General features: G+C 42.1%; 1 protein-coding gene across 1 annotated transcript; it reads right to left on the reverse strand.

Moving 5' to 3' along the window:
* Positions 1-334: 334 nt before the first annotated feature.
* On the reverse strand, positions 335-21276 carry LOC113067131 (NLR family CARD domain-containing protein 3-like). Its single transcript, XM_026239411.1, has 6 exons — positions 21124-21276; positions 3279-5105; positions 2927-3100; positions 2161-2334; positions 1609-1655; positions 335-1524 (listed from the first exon to the last, which is right to left on the reverse strand). The coding sequence occupies exons 1-6, from the start codon at positions 21273-21275 to the stop codon at positions 986-988; spliced, it is 2913 nt and encodes a 970-aa protein (XP_026095196.1). The 5' UTR covers position 21276; the 3' UTR covers positions 335-985.
* Positions 21277-22036: the final 760 nt, after the last annotated feature.

The raw sequence follows: 22036 nt of genomic DNA on the forward strand, positions 1-22036 counted from the left end.
CTGTATTGTGTCAGACTGCACTCTGTAGAAAATAAAAGTTGCTCAGTATAAAATGTATAGGAAACACCCTGCAGATTTACATTAAACAGCAGATTTACAGTGAACAAACTGCAGGAATAGAGCATACATCTTGAAAAACTGGTTCATTCACTTTTGTCTCATATTTGTGTCTGAGAAGACAGGGGGATCTCAGTGACCCTTCAATTCAAAATACCACACATATCAAATTAGTCAACACAATTTTTTTCTTCTGTCAGCAAAAAAGCAGACTGCAACAAGTAAATTTAGAAATTAGGAGATAAATAGATAGTTAAAATGATTAGAGTTTATTGAATAATCTTAGTTACATCAGTTTCCATGTTATTATTCTAAAACACAAATTACTGCTTCACTGTGATGATAAATCCTTGAAATGGAGACTTTCTCTTTCTCTTATCTTATATTTTCTTGTAAAGGTAACACAGCACTTGACATACAGTTATGATTAAACAGTAACAGCAAAATAACATGAAAATGATTGAAATTACAGCAGTATGTATGTGTTCTATACTTGTAGGGAGTAATGTGGAAGAGGTAATAAAACAGCATGAATGACATACAACACAAAGTATCTTTGCTCTCTTAAATATGCTCACTTATATACCATAAATATGAATTATGTTACTAGTTTCTGTAGTTAACGTCTATAATTACATTGTTGACCCTCTCCATACCCTGTCCTAACCTCACCGGTATCCCACATCAATAGCAGAAACAGTGTTTTAAAATATATCCACACAATAAGTACTTTTTAAACATAAGTAGTAGTTAAAGTCATCTAATATAAAGTGGGACTGAATATATGTTACACATTTGTGTTTAACAACATTTGAAAGTACAACATGCATTTACTATTTCAGTGGTTTAATTGATATATGTTATACCTCCAACACATTAAATATTTTTATTAGCACACATATGACTATAATTAGGACAGAAGTAGAAGTCAGTAGTTTGTCTGTTGTGTAATCTTACACAGTGAGAGTGAGGAATCAAAAACCTTAAATCCAGCGTAGAGGGGTTCAGTGAATGTGGTGTTGAATGTGTGTAAGTGTGTGAGTGTGTGTGTGTTTGAGACACTGTAGAAGGACAGAGTGCCGGCTTGGTAGTCCAGATACACTCCTACTCTTTTAGAGGACTGTGGGTCAACAGGAATGTTGTTGCTCACATTTTTGTGCCAGACAACAAATCCATCAATAGTGCAGAAGAGACACCAGGACTTGTTATTGTATCCAAACTTACCAACAGTCCCTTCTCTGCTGATTGTTTTGTAGGCCACTGCTATACGAGCCCAGCCAGTCCACTCAACCTCCCAGTAATGACGTCCAGTCAGACTCTCTCGACACAGAACCTGAGGAATATCTTTAAATCTCTCTGGATGATCAGGATACGACTGCGGCTGTTCCACATATTTCACCTCTCCGTTCTCAGACAGAATGAGTTGAGTGTTTGCTGTGTTTGGATCCAATGTGAGATCACAGAAATCTGAACACAAAAAGAGAGGAAAAACAGTTGTATACTTTTGTTTGTTGTCAATAAAGGTGAAAGAGTGTCAGAGAAAGAACCTACATTTCTGTAGACCTGGTCGGATCCTGAAAGGCTCTCCATGGTCCAAACTAAAATGAGACACACACACGCGCGCACACACACACACACACATCAACAAAACCAAATATAAAGACAAATAATTGTTAGTGTCTTCACGACATAGTGAACAGGTTAACAGAAATAAACTATAATGTCTTCATATTTCATATTAAGTCATAATGATTTGTATTGTGTAACTCTTAATCAAACACACATCTCCATCTTTAAATTCATATTTTTTAAATTCATTGCATTTTAAAGTTTTATTTTTGGCAAACACTTTTTGTCTATTTTAGATTTATGGAACGGAGCAATTCTGTCTATGTACTTTCACTGTAAAATGTTATAATATATAAAAACGGCATTAAAGAATATGGTACAACTATATTTTGTGAGGTAACATGGATTTAATTAGTACATGAAGAAATGAGAAGTACCAGAAGAAGAAATTGTGATTTTAATTAAAATAAAATAAAATAAAATGAAATAACTATATATCTATTTTTTTTATTTTTTTACTTGAACCCCACATACTTGAGTTTTTTTAGTGAGCAGTTTGGATCCTTCAGTTTGTCAGAAAGCAGCTGGACTCCTGCTTGTCCTGGGTGATTGTAGCTCAGATCCAGCTCTCTCAGGTGTGAGGGGTTTGAACTCAGAGCTGAAGACAGATAATGACAGCCTTCCTCTGTCACCATACAGCCAGACAACCTACAGATGCACACAACAGTGAAGATTACATCATCTGTGAAGCCCTCAACTCTCAAACACTTGAGCAATCATTCCTGATCTCAGTTTAAAATCAATTATGCATATCCTTACGGCCATTCTCATTACATCAAGGTACTGTTTATGCATTAATACACTGAAGTGACACCAGAGATCATGAAACGATAATCAGTGATGATCATTCATCACACAGACAGATACAGGACATTCACTCCAGGAGGAGTAAAATGCAACACAATATCTCACAACATCCTCTTTTAAAATAATTATCTCAAACTTCACACTGCGCATTAAAAACACAACGTTGAATGCTAAACTTTTGTTATGCCAAAGAAAATAGTTTGTATACGTATTATTATATTAGTGTAATCTGCAGAAAGATTGCAGAAAGATGGGCTTTTTAAGGTGTTTTTCATTGAGTCCGACATCAAGGCAAACCCCTCATACCGGCCTCACCTCCTGTGTCAGCTTGATTTCATAGATGTAACTGGGCAGAAAGAGCAAGGTTTTGGGCAATGACTGATCTGAAGGAGGAACCTGCAACCTTGACAACAATTATAAATGTCTAAAATACCTCAGTATCTCCAGCTGACAGTTTTGAAACTTCAGTCCATCAGAAATTAGCTTCACTCCTGAATCCTGCAGGTCATTGTTACTCAGGTCCAGCTCTCTCAGGACAGAGTTTGAGGATTGTAAAGATGATGACACAATTTCATAGGATTGACCAGTGAGATTACAGCCAGCAAGACTGAAACAGAACAGAACACAAACTAATTACATAATTACACTTATTCTTAAATTATCATTCCAATTACATCTGTTTAATTCTTGTAAAACAGATCAGAACATTACAAAAATGAGCAAAACAGAAAGTGCAATTCCATTCAGAAGAAACTCGTCAATGTGCCACATGATTAAACACTCACAGAGCTTTTCTGCAGTTGCCGACAGCTGGTATCAGTCTTCTTCTGCCCTCATCTGATGTGTTGTATTTCTTGAGATCCAGCTCATCTAGCACCTCCTCTGATATCTGAAGCATGTAGGCGATTGCTGAGCAGTGAGATGGAGAGAGATTTTTTTCTTTGTGTTCCTCTGATTTCACAAACTCCTGAATCTCTCTGGACAGAGTCTGATCTTTGACTTCCAGCAGACAGAGGAACAGATTGATGGATCGTTCAGTGGAGAGTCCATGTCCATCTGTGATCTTCTGTTGAATGTACCGTGTGGTTCTCCTGATGCTCTCTGAGCTGTCCTCTGTGTTTGTCAGTAGATCCTGTAAGAGTCTCTGATTGGACTCCAGTGAGATGCCCAGCAGGAACCGTAGGAACAGATCCAGATGCCCATTTTTGCTTTCTAAGGCTTTATCTACTGCACTTTTATGCAAATTATGCATTGGATCAAAGGTCTTAAGGGCTTCCATGGTGCTGCTTAAATAACAGTAAAACACATAGAAAGCAGCGAGAAACTCCTGAACACTCAGATGAATGAAGCAGTAGACTTTTCTCTGATGAATCACAGATTCTTCCTTAAAGATCTCAGTACAAATCCCAGAATACACTGAAGCGTCAGTAATGTCTAAGCCACTCTCTCTCAGGTCCTCCTCATAGAACATCACATTGCCCTTCATCAGCTGCTTGAAAGCCACTTCAGCAAGTTTCACAATCACTTCTCTTTTGGTCTTTAGGAGTTTCTGTGAATCTCTCTCTTCATACTTGCTCATCTGAATCATCAGAAAGTGGATGTACATTTCAGTAAAAGTTTGAGGGATTTCTGCACTCAGATCTTCTTCCAGGAGCTTCTCAATCACAGTGGACGAGATCCAGCAGAAGACGGGGATGTGGCACATGATGTGGAGGCTTCTTGCTCTTCTGATGTGTGAGATGATTCTGCTGGCTTGATGCTTATCACTGATTCTTTTCCTGAAATATTCCTCTTTCTGAGGGTCATTGAAACCTTGAATTTCTGTCACACGGTTGATGTATTTGGAGAGGATCTGATTGGATGCTGCTGGTCTGGAGGTGATCCAGATGAGAGCAGAGGGAAGCAGATCTCCTCTGATGAGGTTTGACATCAACACAGCCACTGATGAAGACTCATTCACATCACAAACTTTCTCATCATCTGAAAACAGTGACATTCTGCTTTCATCCAGACCATCTAGAATAAACACAACTTTACACTCCTCATAAATCTTTGAGTCCTGAACTTGAAGCTCAGGATGGAAGTCCAGCAGAAGTCTGTGAAGACTGTACTGACGATCTTGAATCAAGTTCAGCTCTCGAAATGGAAACACAAACATGAAATCTACATCCTGATTGGCTTCTCCCTCTGCCCAGTCTAGAATGAACTTCTGCACAGAGACAGTTTTTCCAATTCCAGCGATGCCTTTAGTAAGAACAGTCTTGATTTTGTCTTTCTCCTCATATTCTGGTTTAGATAAGGCTTTGAAGATGTCATTACAGTTTATTGGATTTTGTTGTGTGTGTTGTGCTCCTGATGTTTTCTCCATCTGTAAAACCTCATGTTCTTCATTCACTCCTTCTCTCTCTCCTTCTATGATGTAGAGCTGTGTGTAGATCCTTTTCAAGAGGGTTTCATTCTCTTGTAGTTTGTTTCCCTCAAATAAACAGCCAAACTTGTTTTTCATGCTGGTTTTGTGCTGGTCTTTGACTATTTGCAGGACTGCTTCAGGTCTTCCATTCCTGATGTGTGTCTGATCGTAGGATCCGATTGTGTTATCTTTCTCCACAATGCTTAAATTAAAGTAAAGGACAGCAAAAATGGCAATGATTACAATGACTGTTGAAAATTTTAGTTTGGATTGTATATGTTGCATATTTTGGAGAACATTTAGTGTTTATGTTTATACTAAATGTGGGGCAGAGATCACTGTTCCAACACTGAATGTAATGGGAAAATACACGGATCTTCTACCATTCATAGACACTGCTGGGTTCAGGAGATTCTGATCTCTTTTTCTGTTGAGTCTTACAAAAGATAAACAAGTTTGTACATTGTATTCTCTCTCTCTCTCTCTCTCTCTCTCTCTCACACACACACACACACACACACACACACACACACTCTCTCTCTCTCTCTCTCACACACACACACACAGTATTATTGTATATTAACCCTTTCACGCATAGTGGTCACTACAGTGGATATCTATTAAAAAAAAGATATCCTTTATAAAATAAAGATATTTTACCTTGTAGGTAAAAAAAAATATTGCAGCATCAAGCAATACTTAATGAATCATATCACAGTAAAATTTTCCAAGTCTTGATTTTAGATTGAGAGAAAACTCTAATCACATGTCCACTGTAGCTATAATTCATAATTATAATGTGAACATTGATTTTGAAACTTAAAACTTAAAAACTTAATCTGCAGTGACTATTTTAAAGTAAATAAATGTATTTGATTATGTAGCAGAAATGAGTCGAACCAGACAAATCAAAGAGTCTATCAGAGCTGTGTGCATTGAAACGAGAGCCGAACTCCTCAGGAAGTCATAAATCAGTTCTAGTGCCACAAGAACCAAGCAAGATAACCAACCAACCAACTTGTTCACACAACAGCTTTCAACATTAACACCAATATAACAATTATTAACAATTTTAATTCGAAGAAGAGATTGTCAAATGTATTGTTCGTGATTGAAATGCAACGCTGGACATCACATGTAAACCCAGGAGATCAAGTTAAATACTTGCATTGACTTCCCCCCAGCCAGCAGAACCAGACTGAAATTCCTAAGGGGGAAGGGCTTTAAACCTTTGTCTTCACAGAAAAGTCCCTTTGCCAGAGAATGGCAAAGAAACTGCTTTTTGTACATTATGTATGGACCAGAATGAACTCAAAAAGACTTGTAAATGAATCGTTCCATTGCTAAACTCCATATTCATTTATGTGTAACCCACACATTTGACTATCATGTATAATCACTTATTGTGTATGTCTTTTGATAACTATAGGATACATAGTCATGTCTAGTATTGATATAATCGAATTTTCTTGCTTGATGTTGTCCTGACAATCATTTATTTGTAAAATATATCATAATCATGTTATAGGAATCATGTCCAAAATTAGACCCTGTGAGGCAAGAACCACATGCTTGGTAAGATAAACAAATGATTTATGATACCCCAGACCCAAGACCATATCTGATTGGTCAAGGCAACATTTGAGGTGTGGCCAACAAGGAAGTTTAAATACTTTGGACCCCATGAAATTTTGCTTTTAGTTCAAGCATTGCTTGTGCTATCAGTCATGCCTTGCTTTTAGTCTGCTTTTAGTCCCTTGCTGCTGCTATTAGCCATGTCTGTTTCTAGTCTCTAGCTATGCTTCTGCTAGCTTGTAGCTTCTAGCCATGCGGTTTATTCATCACTGTTTGAGCGCGGTTCCTGCGTGCTTCGGCCTGCCCTCTGCTACTATGCCACGATGAGAAGGAACACAACCTAGTCTCGTCAAACTTTATTTCTTTTCTTTTTCCGTTTGAGAGTTTCGTGTTCTGAGTTAAGTTTTGTAACGTCGAGTCTCCGAAGCCTAACCTCGGATGCCCGTTCAACTTCGACCAGCGCACACAACTCTGCACTTTCAGCCAACGCCCAACAACCACTGGCTTCCCAAGACGTCACTTCACTACTGAACTTCCAGCCAATCAGCGACACCGGGATACCCCTTTCAACGGGAGTCCCTTTCACAGAAAACGAAGGCAACATATCCCCCAGATATTTGTTGTGCTGGTGTATCTAATATAATTTTAGTCACATTGAGGAACTCAATGCGAGGGCTAATTACGTGATTGATGGTTGTTCATGTCTATGCAATTTAACGTATTGCTGTAAACTTGGAATTCCATATTTCCATTCTCTTAAACTCATCTTTTCCTAACTTTCGATCTTCCTGCAACTTGTGTGAATGTGTGAGTGCGTGCGTTTATGTGTTAGATTAGTTTATATGTCTTAGATTTATCTAATAAAGCCTTATTCATATTGAAAAGAGAAGTATCTTGTGTTTTGTGCTTACAAGTTAATGTCTTAAACTGCCGATCTTGTTACTGTGCTAATTGATAGTGTTTTCACTATAGTTTGGATATTAGTATCCAGCGCAGATTTGATGTTAAACGGCTCGTTCACTGAACCGCAGGCGCGTCTCCGTGAACAGCCGTGAAACAGTGATTCTGTTCAAATTCCCTTTAAAATCGTAAATGATTCCTTTTGAGCTAAATTGACCTGTTTCCCTTACAATTATTAGAATGTAATTTTCATTGACATCGAAAAAGTCATGTGAATACATAATGTATGCTACTTGTAATGCATTACTTTACTTGTTAGGTCAGAAAGTAATCTGATTTAGTAATGCACGTTATTGTAATGTGTTTTTTTTACTGATAACATCAAAAAGTAATCTGATTACTTAATGCATGTTACTTATAATGTGTTTCCTTACTCATAACATCAAAAGGTAATCTGATTACGTAATGCATGTTACTTGTAATGCGTTTCCTTACTCATAACATCACAAAGTAATCTGATTATGTAATGTGCTTTATTGTAATGCGTTTCTTTACTCATAGCGTAATGCATGTTACTTACAATGTGTTTCCTTATAACATCAAAAGGTAATCTGATTATGTAATGCATGTTACTTGTAATGCGTTTCCCTGCTCATAACATTAAAAAGTAATCTGATTACGTAATGCATGTTACTTGTAATGTGTTTCTTTACTCATAACATCAAAAAGTCATCTGATAACGTAATGCATGTTACTTGTAATGTGTTTCCTTACTCATAACATCACAAAGTAATCTGATTATGTAATGTGCTTTATTGTAATGCATTTCTTTAATCATAACACCAAAAAGTAATCTGATTACGTAATGCATGTTACTTGTAATGTGTTTCTTTACTCGTTACATCAAAAAGTAATCTGATTAGGTAATGCATGTTACTTATAGTTAATTACTTGTTAGATCAAAAAGTAATCTGATTAGGTAATGCATGTTACTTGTAGTTAATTACCTGTTAGATTAAAAAGTAATCTAATAAGGTAATGCATGTAACACATTACTTTACTTGTAACATCAAAAATTTAATCTGAATGTGTTATGCATGTTACTTGCAATACATTACCCCCAACACTGATCATTTCAGATGAGACTGAAAAACGTATCGCTAGGTTTTCTCAGAGGAGGGCTATGATAGAAATGTCCATGTCCATCTTGAACATAATCAGAATTATCAGCTAATAAGGGTAAATATCCATACTCTGGTGCACTGGAGGGAGCATCTGAGTGGTTTCCACAGTTGTACCTTGACAGGCTGTAGACAATTCTGATGGAATCATGTCCTCATGTTCTAATATCAAAGATAGTTAAAGTGCAACTTGTATAAAGCTGTATGAAGCCTTTGCAATATTTTGCATTTATATTTTATAGTTTTCACATGATTTGATATAATTATATTGATTAGTTTGTTAAATTCACATACTTTATCTGTTTGATTATTGTCTTATATTTAATATAGTATATCTTCAGTTTAAACCATAACCGCATGCTGTCCACTCAAGTGGACATCTGAGGATCTCTTTGAAAATTGTGTAAAAAATAAATAAATAAAAATCAATTATTGTTTTGCATGCCCTAATAGCAATTAAAACACATAGGAAAAAAATCCTCCCTGAGGTTATCATAATTCATGAATGTTAGGGTTAAGGTATTGAATTTCTACTTTTCTGCTCTTCACATTTTCTACTGTTTGATATGTCAGACAAACATTTTCTACTAAATAACTTTTTTCCTTAATACATTCGGGCAGTGATTAAAAGCTATTTGAATTTTTGTTCCCTATCTGTCGGTTACTACGAGTTATGTCGAATGACATATGGGGTCTTACTTTGGAGGCAAATCATCTCTGAGTTTAAGAGAAAACGCCAATGAAAATTGGCTAGTGGATTTAACATACCTGAGCCAATCCCCATACCAACGGGTATAAATAGGGCGACAGGTGCATCCACTCATTAGATTTTTGCTTCGGAGCCAAGTGGTTTTATGAAAGCTGTTATACTCCACAAAGCCATTCATCTGCTGTGTCGGGAAGCTGTTCTGGTTGGCAGTACGGCCAACTAAGAGAGCAGATTTCCTAAAAGAGTAAATCATGGACGATTCGTGTCTTTTTAAAGATGCCGTTTCGTCCGAGTCCTTCTGGATGCGGTCGTTTCCTGTTCTCTGACAACGGCCACTTTCGTTGTCTTCCGTGTTTGAGCATTCAGCACGCTGAAGGCGCGTTCATGGATTGTTGTAAAGGACTGTGATAACAAACAATGGACAGTGAATGCTATTGGTGGGCTTTTTAATTGACAGTTGAAACTACGAATCAGTACAGCTTTAGCGTCATCGGAAAGTAGTTCCGCCAAAGGATATAGAAGTGTGTTGCATCAGAAAGTTTAGTGCGGAGCTAATGAGTGTTCTCCAAAAGTTTGTTTCAAGTGTGTGCGTGCAGCTAGAAGTAAGTTTAAATGTTCTTATCTTTGTTATTAATACATTTGTGTATTGTTGCGGTTTAATTTAATCACAGACTTCAGATATTAATGGCAATACTGTATGCAATTGCCATTCCTTTGTGTGAATTAATGTAATTATGATAGTTCATGACAGCTGTTTATATGCTTATCAGACCCGTTATGTGGATTATATGCTTATTTGCATGCGTACCTATAAATGCCTCAAGATTAACGTTCTAAAATTGCACCGTCATTTGTTTACATGAGACCGCCGGAATGGCGCTAATAATGTTACGGCCGCGGGTTCGAGTCCCGCTCAGAGCAGTCTGTACATAATGTTGATTTATTGTAATTATACATTGAATATAGTTAATCCTATTTAATGCCTTTTGTAACTATATAATATTGTTGTAAATTTTTATTGTTGTTATACTTATTATTGTGTACCTTTTATTTACCATTATTGTGTGTATCCTTTCAGAACCACACATACCCATCTACAGTGGAGAATAAAAATTAAAGAAGAAACATCAGAGTCATTGCATTCTAACCGGATGTGCCATAGTGATTGCAAACCTTTAAAACCAGCCCCAAATAAATACCTCAAAACATATGGTCCTTCGAGCCGGATTGCAATTGCTGTGGAATTGATAAAAATGTCTTCTGACCAAAGGAGTAGAGAAGGAAGGCCTGCTGATGTGCGTCCTAAACGACAAGTGCGACCACCAGCCTGGTTGAAAAATTATGATGTTTCTCTCCCGCACTATAATGAATCTTCACCTGTTGTTCAAACTACACCTTTCACCACAGAGGAACAGGAGCCTTATCGTATTGAGAGGGTAGCCGAGATGACCCCCCTCACTCATCACACACTTCGACACTTCGACACTTCTACTGGACTCAGGCAGAGGCCGTTGACCCATTCTGGCCAGGTGGAACAGATGTATAAGAGCACACCTGTACCTCACCACAGTGTATCAGGGGATGTATCCTCAGAGATATTGGAGGCTATTCAACAGCTCAAGATGGAGAATCAGAAACTACAGTCTACAGTTTTAGACATGCAACGAGATATGAGAGGTGATACTGTGGTTCCATTGCACCATAGGTCAGTGCCACCATCACACGATAAAGCCCCTTCGCAACCATGGCGGCTACCTCGTGCCAACCTGCCATACTCAGAGCAACCAACTGATAGTTATAAAATTCAGCCTCACAGTAAATCGACATGGGATGTTAGTAGAGCCCCTATACCAGACAAAGAGGAGGATTGGCCACCCCCACCTCCACCAGTAGCTGATGATGTCCCACTTCCTCGAACTCCAGTGAATAAACCACTACCTCCACCTCCAACAGCAGCCATCCCAGACTTAGTGGAGGAATTAACAGCATGTTTGCGTAGACTAGGCAGGACATCACACATCACATCACAAGAGACATCACATCACATCACATCACAAGAGGTACATGTATCCCCTGGGAGTCCGCATACCCACACTTCTGAACTTTGCAGAGTGGCTGGAATACGAACTGACAATTCAAGAAAGTGGTTTTGAGTTTATTGGAGAAAGAAGGGAACGCCTTGATCAAAGGATGGACAGACGTAAGGATGTCAAGTCTAGTAAGACATTTTCCATATTTCACAGCTCGGGCCCTTCCACCACCAATCCACCTACAGAAGGGTCTGGTCCAAGTGCTTCTAGACCTCAAGACAAGGTAAAGGCATACTGTCCCTATTGCTCCAACACCCAACATTACTTGAATCAGTGCCAAAACTTTAGTCAGCTTACTAAAGAACATAAGTGTTACTGGGTAAAAACAAATAAAAAATGTTGGCGTTGTGGTCGCACCCACCAAGCAGCACAGTGTCGTCTGAAAACAATCTGCAAAATCTGTAATGGCAGGCATCTTGAGGCACTCCACGAGCTCAATGATAGACCAATTAGAGAAACCCCTCCTCTTTCGAATCCCACCAGTGAGGTTCTCTACTTGGATAGGCAAGCAGGCTGCAGTAAGGTACTGCTGAAAGTCATCAAAGTGATTTTACGTAATGGAAAGCATGTGCTAGAGACCTTCGCCATTCTAGATGATGGCTCAGAGAGAACAATTCTCCTTCAGGCTGCTGCTCAGAAACTGAATCTTCACGGGAAGACAGAGAATCTGGTACTGAGAACAGTTCGACAGGACATGAAGGTCATACAAGGTAATACAGTTTCCTTCTCAATATCTCCTGCTTGTCAGCCTCAGAAGGTCTTTAAGATCAACAGAGCTTTCACAGCAGATCAGCTAGGATTGGCAGAACATACTTACCCTATTAAAGTTCTACAAAGCAAGTACAGCCATCTCAGAGGGCTGCCCATTCCTGCCCTTGACAAAGCTCATCCACTCTTGCTAATTGGCTCTGACTATCCTCATTTAATCACGCCAATTGCGCCAGTGCTCTTGGGTCCTTCGGGTGGACCAGCAGCAGTGAGAACGAGGTTGGGTTGGACAATCCAGGGTCCTGCCAAGCTTGTCCATTATCAGCTTCAGACTCAACAGTGCCTGAACATTTCCATTATGTCTCCCTCCAATGAACTGTTCAAAAATGTGCAGTAACTTTGGCAACTGGATGTATTGCCTTACAGGAATGAGAAGCTTATCTCTAGATCTAAGCAAGATCAGGATGCAGTTAACCTGTTAGAGGCAAAGTCCAAACGGATTGACATCAATGGGATCCAGCGCTATGTCACTCCTCTTCTCAGGGTAAAGCACATGCCAAAACTAGAAGCCACAAAGGAAGCGGTAATGGCCAACCTCCGCAGCACAGAGAATCGCTTGATGAGAGACCCTCAAAAGGCAGAAGCTTATAATGACGAAATTAGGAAGCTAGAACAAGCTGGCTATGCAGTCAAGGTACAAGAGCAGATACTGAGTGAGACTGATTAATCTTGGTTCGTCCCTCATCATATGGTGAGTCACAACGGGAAGAACAGAGTTGTCTTTAACTGCTCATTCTCCTACAAAGGACAAACCCTAAATGATCTACTCCTGCCTGGACCCAATTTGGGGTCTTCTTTACTTGGTGTACTGCTGAGATTCAGGGAGCACTCTGTCGCTATCAGTAGCGACATAAAGGGCATGTTTCACCAAGTGAGATTGCTGCCAGAAGACAAGCCACTCCTCCGTTTCTTATGGCGCAATTTAGACCGAGAGAAACAACCCGATATCTATGAGTGGCAAGTGCTCCCATTCGGGACAACATGTAGTCCGTGCTGTGCTACATACGCTTTGCAGAGGCATGTATTCGACCACAGTCAACCAGGAGACCAGGTACGAGACTCTATTGAAAGATCCTTCTACGTAGACAACTGTCTACAGAGCCTTTCTTCGTTGGATGAAGCCAAATTGCTTGTGGATTCATTAAGAGACCTGTTAGCTACAGGTGGATTTGAATTACGGCAATGGGCAAGCAACATTCCTGAGGTCATTTGTCATTTACCAAAGGAAGCCAGGTCAGAGAGCAGTGAGCTTTGGCTCAATCAGACTGGGGAAGATCCTCAAGAATTTGCACTAGGGCTACGTTGGCTGTGCAATTCAGACACTCTAAAGTATAAGTGCCGTCTGCTAGACTGCCCGAAACCAACAATGAGGAACATATACAAAGTGGTAGCAAGTCAATATGATCCTCTCGGGTTCATTGTTCCCTACACAACTAGGGCCAAAATCCTCATTCAGCATCTTTGGGCAAAACACAGAGAATGGGATGATCCGGTACTGCAAGAAGATCTCCTTCGGAAGGGGGGAATTGCAACACCTGTCCCAGATCAACTTAACCCGCTGCTATGCAAGTCCAAAGATGGATGTTCCTGACTGCACTCGACAAATCCATGTGTTCTGCGATGCCTCGGAAAAGGCTTATGGTTCTGTTGCATATCTACGAACAGAAAACCCAGAGGGAGGTGCTGAAGTGTCATTTCTCTCTGCTAGATCAAGAGTGGCCCCTAAGCGACAGCTATCCATGCCTAGGTTAGAACTGTGTGCGGCCCTTACAGGTGCACAGTTAGCTTCTCTTGTTAATAGAGAGCTTACATTAGACATTTGTTCCTGTTTCCTCTGGACTGACTCCACCACAGTCCTAACATGGCTACAGTCTGACTCCTGTCGCTTTAAGGTTTTTGTGGGCACACGAGTTTCTGAGATTCAGGAACTAACCAGTGATTACACCTGGCGTTATGTTGATTCTACTAATAATCCAGCAGACGACATCACCCGTGGAAAAACTTTGGTAGAATTAGCAACAGATAATCGGTGGAGACAAGGACCAACATTCCTCTGGCAGCCACAGGACACCTGGCCCATTACCCCAGGCCAAGGTAACATTGATAGTTGTGAACTGAGGAAATCTATCTGCTGCAATCATGTAAGTGTCGCTGAAGATCACTCATTCCCAGATCCAAATCAGTACAACAGTTTTAAGGATTTAATTGAAGCAGCTGTACTCTTACGCCATGGGGTGGCTGGGAAACAGGGAAACCCAACAGCTGATGACTACAAGTTGGCAGAAACAGATCTCCTAAGAAAATCTCAACAAGATAGCTTCCCTGAAGATTTTGACTGTCTAGCAATGGGCAGACCAGTACAATCATCTAGCCGTTTGATCACCCTTGCACCTGAATATGACCCTGTATTCCAACTTATCCGAGTCGGAGGTCGACTCCGCCGCAGTGAACTGCTATATCCAGATACTATCCACCCAGTGGTTCTAGACCCAGCTCACAAAGTAACACAACTCCTCATTCAGGATATGGACAACCAACTCTGTCACCCAGGTTCTGAACGAGTTTTTGCAGAGCCTCGCCGTCAATTCTGGATTCTTCGAGGTAGAGCAGCTGTTAAAAAACAACAACACTCTTGCTTTGCCAAAAATGGAGAGCCAAGCCAGTTGTGCCCCTAATGGCAGACCTACCCCAAGCTAGGCTGCAACTGTTTAAGCCTGCCTTCTTTTCTACTGGTATGGACTGTTTTGGGCCCTTTACAGTGAAAGTAGGAAGACGCAATGAAAAGCGTTGGGGCATCCTTTTCAAGTGCCTCACCACTTGTGCCATCCACATAGACCTTCTACACAGTCTTGATACGGACTCCTTTCTGATGGCACTGCGTCGTTTTATCTCTCGTAGAGGTAAGCCTTCTGAGCTACTTTCAGATCAAGGCACTAATTTCAAAGGTGGGGACAGAGAACTCCAGGAAGCCTTTAAAGCTTTGAATCCTTTGTTGCAAGCACAACTGGCAAAATAACAAATTCAGTTTAAATTCAACCCCCCCAGTAGTCCACACTTTGGAGGAGCTTGGGAACGAGAAATAAGATCCATCAAGTCTGCACTATATGCCACTTTGCAAAGTCAAAGCATGACCGAGGAGGTATTAAGGACAGTGCTGATAGAAGTGGAAGGAATCTTAAACTCCAAACCTCTGGGTTATGCATCAACTGATGTTGCAGACCCCAATCCCGTCACACCCAATCTTCTCCTCATGGGGCGGCCCGATCCATCGCTCCCCCAGGCTGTCTACCATGAATCAGAACTTTTAAGTCGTCGCAGATGGAGGCACACACAAGTCCTTGCGGATCACTTTTGGAGACAATTCATCAAGTATTACCTTCCTAACCTACAGACCCGTTCCAAGTGGCAAAAGGACACTGATAATTTACAGCCTGGCATGATCGTGATGATCCTAGACCCTCAAATACCCAGAGCTGTCTGGCCAGTAGGACAGATCATCAATGTCTTTCCTGGAGCTGATGGACGGATTAGGACAGCAGAGGTGAAAATAAAAGACAAAGTATACACCAGACCAGTAGCTCGTCTTATTAAATTACCATCCATCCATAACACTGATAAAGCGGAGAAAAGTCCTTCTACATAAAGACGAATTTGACTGTGCAAATTCGGGGGCGGCTGTTGTAAAGGACTGTGATAACAAACAATGGACAGTGAATGCTATTGGTGGGCTTTTTAATTGACAGTTGAAACTACGAATCAGTACAGCTTTAGCGTCATCGGAAAGTAGTTCCGCCAAAGGATATAGAAGTGTGTTGCATCAGAAAGTTTAGTGCGGAGCCAATGAGTGTTCTCCAAAAGTTTATTTCAAGTGTGTGCGTGCAGCTAGAAGTAAGTTTAAATGTTCTTATCTTTGTTATTAATACATTTGTGTATTGTTGCGGTTTAATTTAATCACAGACTTCAGATATTAATGGCAATACTGTATGCAATTGCCATTCCTTTGTGTGAATTAATGTAATTATGATAGTTCATGACAGCTGTTTATATGCTTATCAGACCCGTTATGTGGATTATATGCTTATTTGCATGCGTACCTATAAATGCCTCAAGATTAACGTTCTAAAATTGCACCGTCATTTGTTTACATAAGACCGCCGGAATGGCGCTAATAATGTTACGGCCGCGGGTTCGAGTCCCGCTCAGAGCAGTCTGTACATAATGTTGATTTATTGTAATTATACATTGAATATAGTTAATCCTATTTAATGCCTTTTGTAACTATATAATACTGTTGTAAATTTTTATTGTTGTTACACTTATTATTGTGTACCTTTTATTTACCATTATTGTGTGTATCCTTTCAGAACCACACATACCCATCTACAGTGGAGAATAAAAATTAAAGAAGAAACATCAGAGTCATTGCATTCTAACCGGATGTGCCATAGTGATTGCAAACCTTTACTAACCAGCCCCAAATAAATACCTCAAAACATGGATGGTTCATGCAGGCACTGGGTGTGTGACCATGGCAATGCTGCGATCGTGTCTCTCCTTTCTTAAAGGGAAAGGAGCAGACCCCTCTGTCACTACCCGTTCCGGTTTATCTGTCACGAGCAGAGGACCGCCGGCTAGTGCTCTGGGAGATTTGAAGGTGACAGTGAGAGCTTCTCCGCCAGGCCACGCCCCACGGACCTCTTACCCCTTCCACAGTGTTTGTCCTGTGTGGCTGCTGGGTGATTTTGCTGGGCTGTCTTATGGCAGTCCCAACAGGTCATTCAGTTTGCCGCCGGGGATCAGATGTCGATTGCAGCAACATGGGCTGTTGACCTCTGTGGATGAAAATTCGGCGGGGCTGCCCCCCTTGGGTGTTGTCTCCACTACCAAATTGGACCCAGAGTTGACAGCCGTGCTTGTCTGGGCAGCTGTGAGCATCAGGATGGAGATGAATGCACTGGCCAGCCCTGAATGCTAATGGCTGTTTGATTGGTTCTCGGTGTAGAGCGCGGCTCACAACCGCGTTTTACTCTGGTTCCTTTCTTCCCGGATGTGCATGGGGAAGTGATGTAGTTGTGGATGGCCCCTTTTTACGGCCTGAAGCAGCTCATTTCATTTCTCCGTCCTCACTACCCTCGATGGCGGGGCAGCTAGGGGTGCGTTGACATTCCCCAGCAGGAGAGTGCGATTACGGTGCACTTGTGTCCGCAAAACGCCGCCACTGGGTTTTACAACCCTTACTTCATCGTACCCAAGAAAAGCGGTGGCTTTCGGCCTATCCTGGATATGCGAGTCTTGAATCGGGCCCTGCTTAAGCTCCCGTTCAAGATGTTGACGCTGAAACGCTTTCTCAAATGCATTCAGCCCCAGGACTGATTTGCAGCGATCGACCTGAAAGACGCATACTTTCATGTCTCGATCCTCCCTCGCCACAGACCGTTATGCAGTTTGCATTCGAGGGTCAGGCATGGCAGTACAAGGTCCTCCCCTTCGGGCTCTCCCTGTCCCCCCATGTCCTCACGGAGGGCGCCCTTGTACCACTCTGGGAAGTGGGCATCAGGATCCTCAACTATCTCGACGACTGGCTCATTATTGCCCGGTCCCGAGAGCAGTTGTGCGATCACAGGGACTTGGTGCTCCGGCACCTCAGTCAGTTGGGGCTTCAGGTCAACCGAGAGAAGATCAAGCTCTCCCCTGTGCAGAGAATCTCTTATCTCGGTATGGAGTTAGACTCGGTGAGTATGACGGCACGGCTCCCCAGTGAGCATGCCCAGTCAGTGCTGAACTGCCTGAGTTCCTTCAGAGGCAGGACAGTGGTACCACTGAAACACTTTCAAAGGCTCCTGGGGCATATGGCATCATCACACCGATGTGTCGCTGCCCCTGATGTGTCGCTGCCACTGCACCGATGTGTTCAGCCCCTGGTCGGACCTTGCCTTTCTACGGGCCGGCGTGCCCTTAGAACAAGTGTCCCGGCATGTTGTTGTCACAACAGATGCCTCCAACATGGGCTGGGGTGTGACATGCAATGGGCAGGCAGCTTCAGCGTCCTGGACAGGACCTCAACTGCTTTGGCACATCAACTGTCTGGAGTTGCTGGCAGTGCATCTAGCCTTACAGTGGTTTCGGCCTCTGTTGCTAGACAGGCACGTGTTGGTCCGCACAGACAACACTGCGGCTGTTTTGTACATCAACCGATAGGGCGGTCTATGATCACGTCGCATGTCTCAACTGGCCCGTCATCTCCTCCTATGGAGTCAGACACGACTCAAGTCGCTGCGTGCTATCCACATCTCGGGGGAGCTCAATCGTGCAGCCGACGCGCTCTCACGACAGCTCACTTTTCACAGATCTTTGGAACCACCATGTGTGGCTTGTGGACAGGACACGGCAGACCTAAGTGATCTGCCCCCAGCAGTGGTAGACACTATCACTCAGGCTAGAGCCCCCTCTACGAGGCAGAGCTATGCTCTGAAGTGGAGTCTGTTCACGGATTGGTGTTCTTCTCACCGAGAAGCCCCCCGGAGATGCCCGGTCAGAGTCGTGCTTTCTTTCCTGCAAGAAAGGTTGGAGCGTGGGCTGTCACCCTCCACCCTGAAAGTGTATGTGGCTGCCATTGCAGCCCATCATGATGCAGTGGACGGCCAGTCCATGGGGAGGCATGACCTGATCGTTAGGTTCCTGAGGGGTGCCAAAAGGTTACATCCTCCTAGGACACCCCTGATTCCCTCCTGGGACCTCTCTATTGTCCTGGCGGGACTTCAGAGGGGTCCCTTTGAGCCGCTGGATTCAGTCGAGCTTAAGTTCCTGTCTCTCAAGACAGAGCTCCTGGTCGCGCTCACTTCCATCAAAAGGGTTGGGGACCTCCAAACATTTTCAGTAAATTAAGAGTGCCTTGTGTTCGGGCCGGCCTACTCTCACGTTGTCCTGAGACCCCGGCCAGGATATGTGCCCAAGGTTCCCACCATCCCTTCCGAGAACAGGTGGTGAACCTGCAAGCACTGCCCCTGGAGGAGGCAGATCCAGCCTTGCCGTTGCTGTGTCCCTTAAGAGCGCTTCGTATATACGTGTCCCGCACCCAGAGCTTCAGAAGCTCTGAGCAGCTCCTGGTCTGCTTTGGAGGTCAGCAGAAGGGTAAGGCTGTCTCCAAGCAGAGGGTGGCCTACTGGATAGTGGATGCCATCGCCTTGGCATACCATTCCCAAGGCGAGCCGTGCCCTCTGGGGGTGAGGGCCCACTACACACGGAGTGTGGCTTTCTCCTATGCGTTGGCGCACGGCGCCTCTCTGGCAGACATCTGTCGAGCAGCGTGCTGGGCGACATCCAAAACTTTTGTGAGGTTTTACAACCTCTGTGTAGAGCCAGTTTCTTCCTGTGTGTTGGGTAACAGGTAATTGGCGGGAAGGGCTGGCTAGGTGTCGAGCTTGCTGCGCCATTCCCCCTAACACGGGGATGTGAGCGCCTTTCTTCTCCCAGTAGAGTTCCCTGGTTGGCGTCCCCTGGTTGAGCATCCTCCAGCACCCTCGGCAGTCAGGCTTGGCGGAGCAGTCTGTCGCCAGGCCCAGTACTGGTGTTAGCATGCCCTGAGTTCCGGTCAGCCCCTGTACTTGGCTAGGTGTTCATATGGCTTGATTCCCTATGGGTAATCCCATATGTGTATTCTTCTATGGTAAGGTTTCCATCATGGCAAACCATTGTCTTCCCTTGACAGACCCGCTCTGTCAGTCTCTTCTGGCAGCTGTTCCATCCCTACTCTAAGGTAGGACCTGCCTCAGAGACCCATTCCATATGTAGTACTGCCCCCAGGACCAGTCCATATCAGTATCTCCACATGTCACCTCCCTACGGGTAGGATGTGGTCTCCATAGTGACCTTCTCCTAAGGCTCGCTTCCCCATCGTCTTGCCAAGCTGTAAGAACAAATAGGGAATATTTGAAACAATCTTTCTCTGAAGGTTGAAATCCCTTCCACTAACTTTGTGTGGGCGGAACAGCAGTGTGGCCTTCTCCAGCAGCGATGTACTCTCCCTTTGGCCCCTTTTGTACCAAGGTCAGTGAATTTGCGCTGGGGCTTTGGGAAGGTTACGACCTTAAGCGTAGCTTTTGTGGCACCCCAGGGCTTGTCGACAATTGCAGCGCCATTGTGACGGTGTTCAGGTTGTGGCATTTTCCATAGGACCCCATATGTCATTTGACATAACTCGTAGTGACCAACAGATAGGGAACGTCTCGGTTACGTACGTAACCCTCGTTCCCTGATGGAGGGAACGGAGACGTTATGTCCCCATGCCACAACCTTGAACCGGTCGCTGTTGCTGGGACACGTTCTCGGCTCGTCAGTGTTAACCCTAATGAGTGGATGCACCTGTCACCCTATTTATACCCGTTGGCATGGGGAGTGACTCAGGTATGTAAAATCCACTAGCCAATTTTAATTGCTGTTTTCTTTTAAACTCAGAGATGATTGGCCTCCCAAGTGAGACCCCATATGTCGTTCGACATAACGTCTCCGTTCCCTCCATCAGGGAACGAGGGTTACCTACGTAACCGAGACAAATTTATTACTTATTAAAGGATATTTACATACATTTTGTATAAAACAAGAATAACCTTGTGAATTATACAAGGAAAATTTGCTATATGCAAACAATAATGGCAACAAAATCTAATTTATAATGGGCTTTTCATTTAGTATAGACAAACGTAAAAAGACAAAGATGCTGGCCAATGCAGACAATCACCAGATTACAGTTTTGTCACTTCTCAGAAATTCCACAACCCATCAAATACAGACTGAACACGACAACAGACGCTGGCATTTGGAACACACTGATCTGACAAAACCCAACAAATATGTCTTTTAGCACTGGTCAACATCTTTTAATATAGTGTGAATAAGCCTAAAGAAATCAAACCCATGAGTGAGAACTGTGCTCTACTGTTTGAACTACAGAGATATAAGATACCCTGATATAGTGTTACAAAACTGCTAATGTCATACCTGGAGTCACTGGAGGTCTCTGTTGCATCACTGATTTTAGGGGGCAGATTGTTCATGGAATTATCAGACAAAGATGTACTGCTTGATCTGGGAGAAGGAGATCTCATTTCAGACATTGTGTCTTTATTCTCTTTTTTCTCATGGAAGCTCATCTTTGAAGCACTGCCTTCCTGCTCTTGTGTCTCAAAAAGTATGACCTCAGACCTTTGTGGAATCACAAAACATAATACAGACAGATAAACAATTAATTACAGCAGCTTTGCATGTTCACCTGTGAAGTGAAGTTGTGTATATTGATTTTGTACTTCACAATGACAAATGTTTTGAGCTTTTACTCAAATCAACTCACTCTATTCAGTGTGTTCTGAGACTGCACACAGACAAAGCTTACTAAAAACCCCTAACTACTGGTGAATTCAAACTCAAAACTAACTCAAGATCAGCATGTGCGAGGAACTTTACCATACAGCATTTGCAGTGTGAATACACAGAGAATATGTATTAATTTTCTAATATTAGTACATACACATATATACTGTATATATATAATTTAATATATTATTATGGTAGATGTATATATTATTAGATTATATAGATATATATTAGTGGATTATATACATTTTTCAATTTGTGTAATTTGTGATTTAAAAAAAAAAAATGGACTAAAATAGCATTACAAAGGATTCACTCAAGAATATAAATATTTACAGGGGTCAGTACATACATTTTATTTTGCCATACGGTCATTGTATAATAAAAATTAAATAAAAATGAACTGTAAAGTAATGTTTTTCAGTACATTGCAAAGAAATTAAGTTGTTTTCCATGTTTTATTATACTAATGTACATAATCATTTCTCACTGTTGATTCAAATATTAATATTAGCTACAGCACAAGTGAAAAAAAAAATTA

The sequence above is a fragment of the Carassius auratus genome, chromosome 50, assembly GCF_003368295.1.
Source record: "Carassius auratus strain Wakin chromosome 50, ASM336829v1, whole genome shotgun sequence".
NCBI lineage: Eukaryota > Metazoa > Chordata > Actinopteri > Cypriniformes > Cyprinidae > Carassius > Carassius auratus.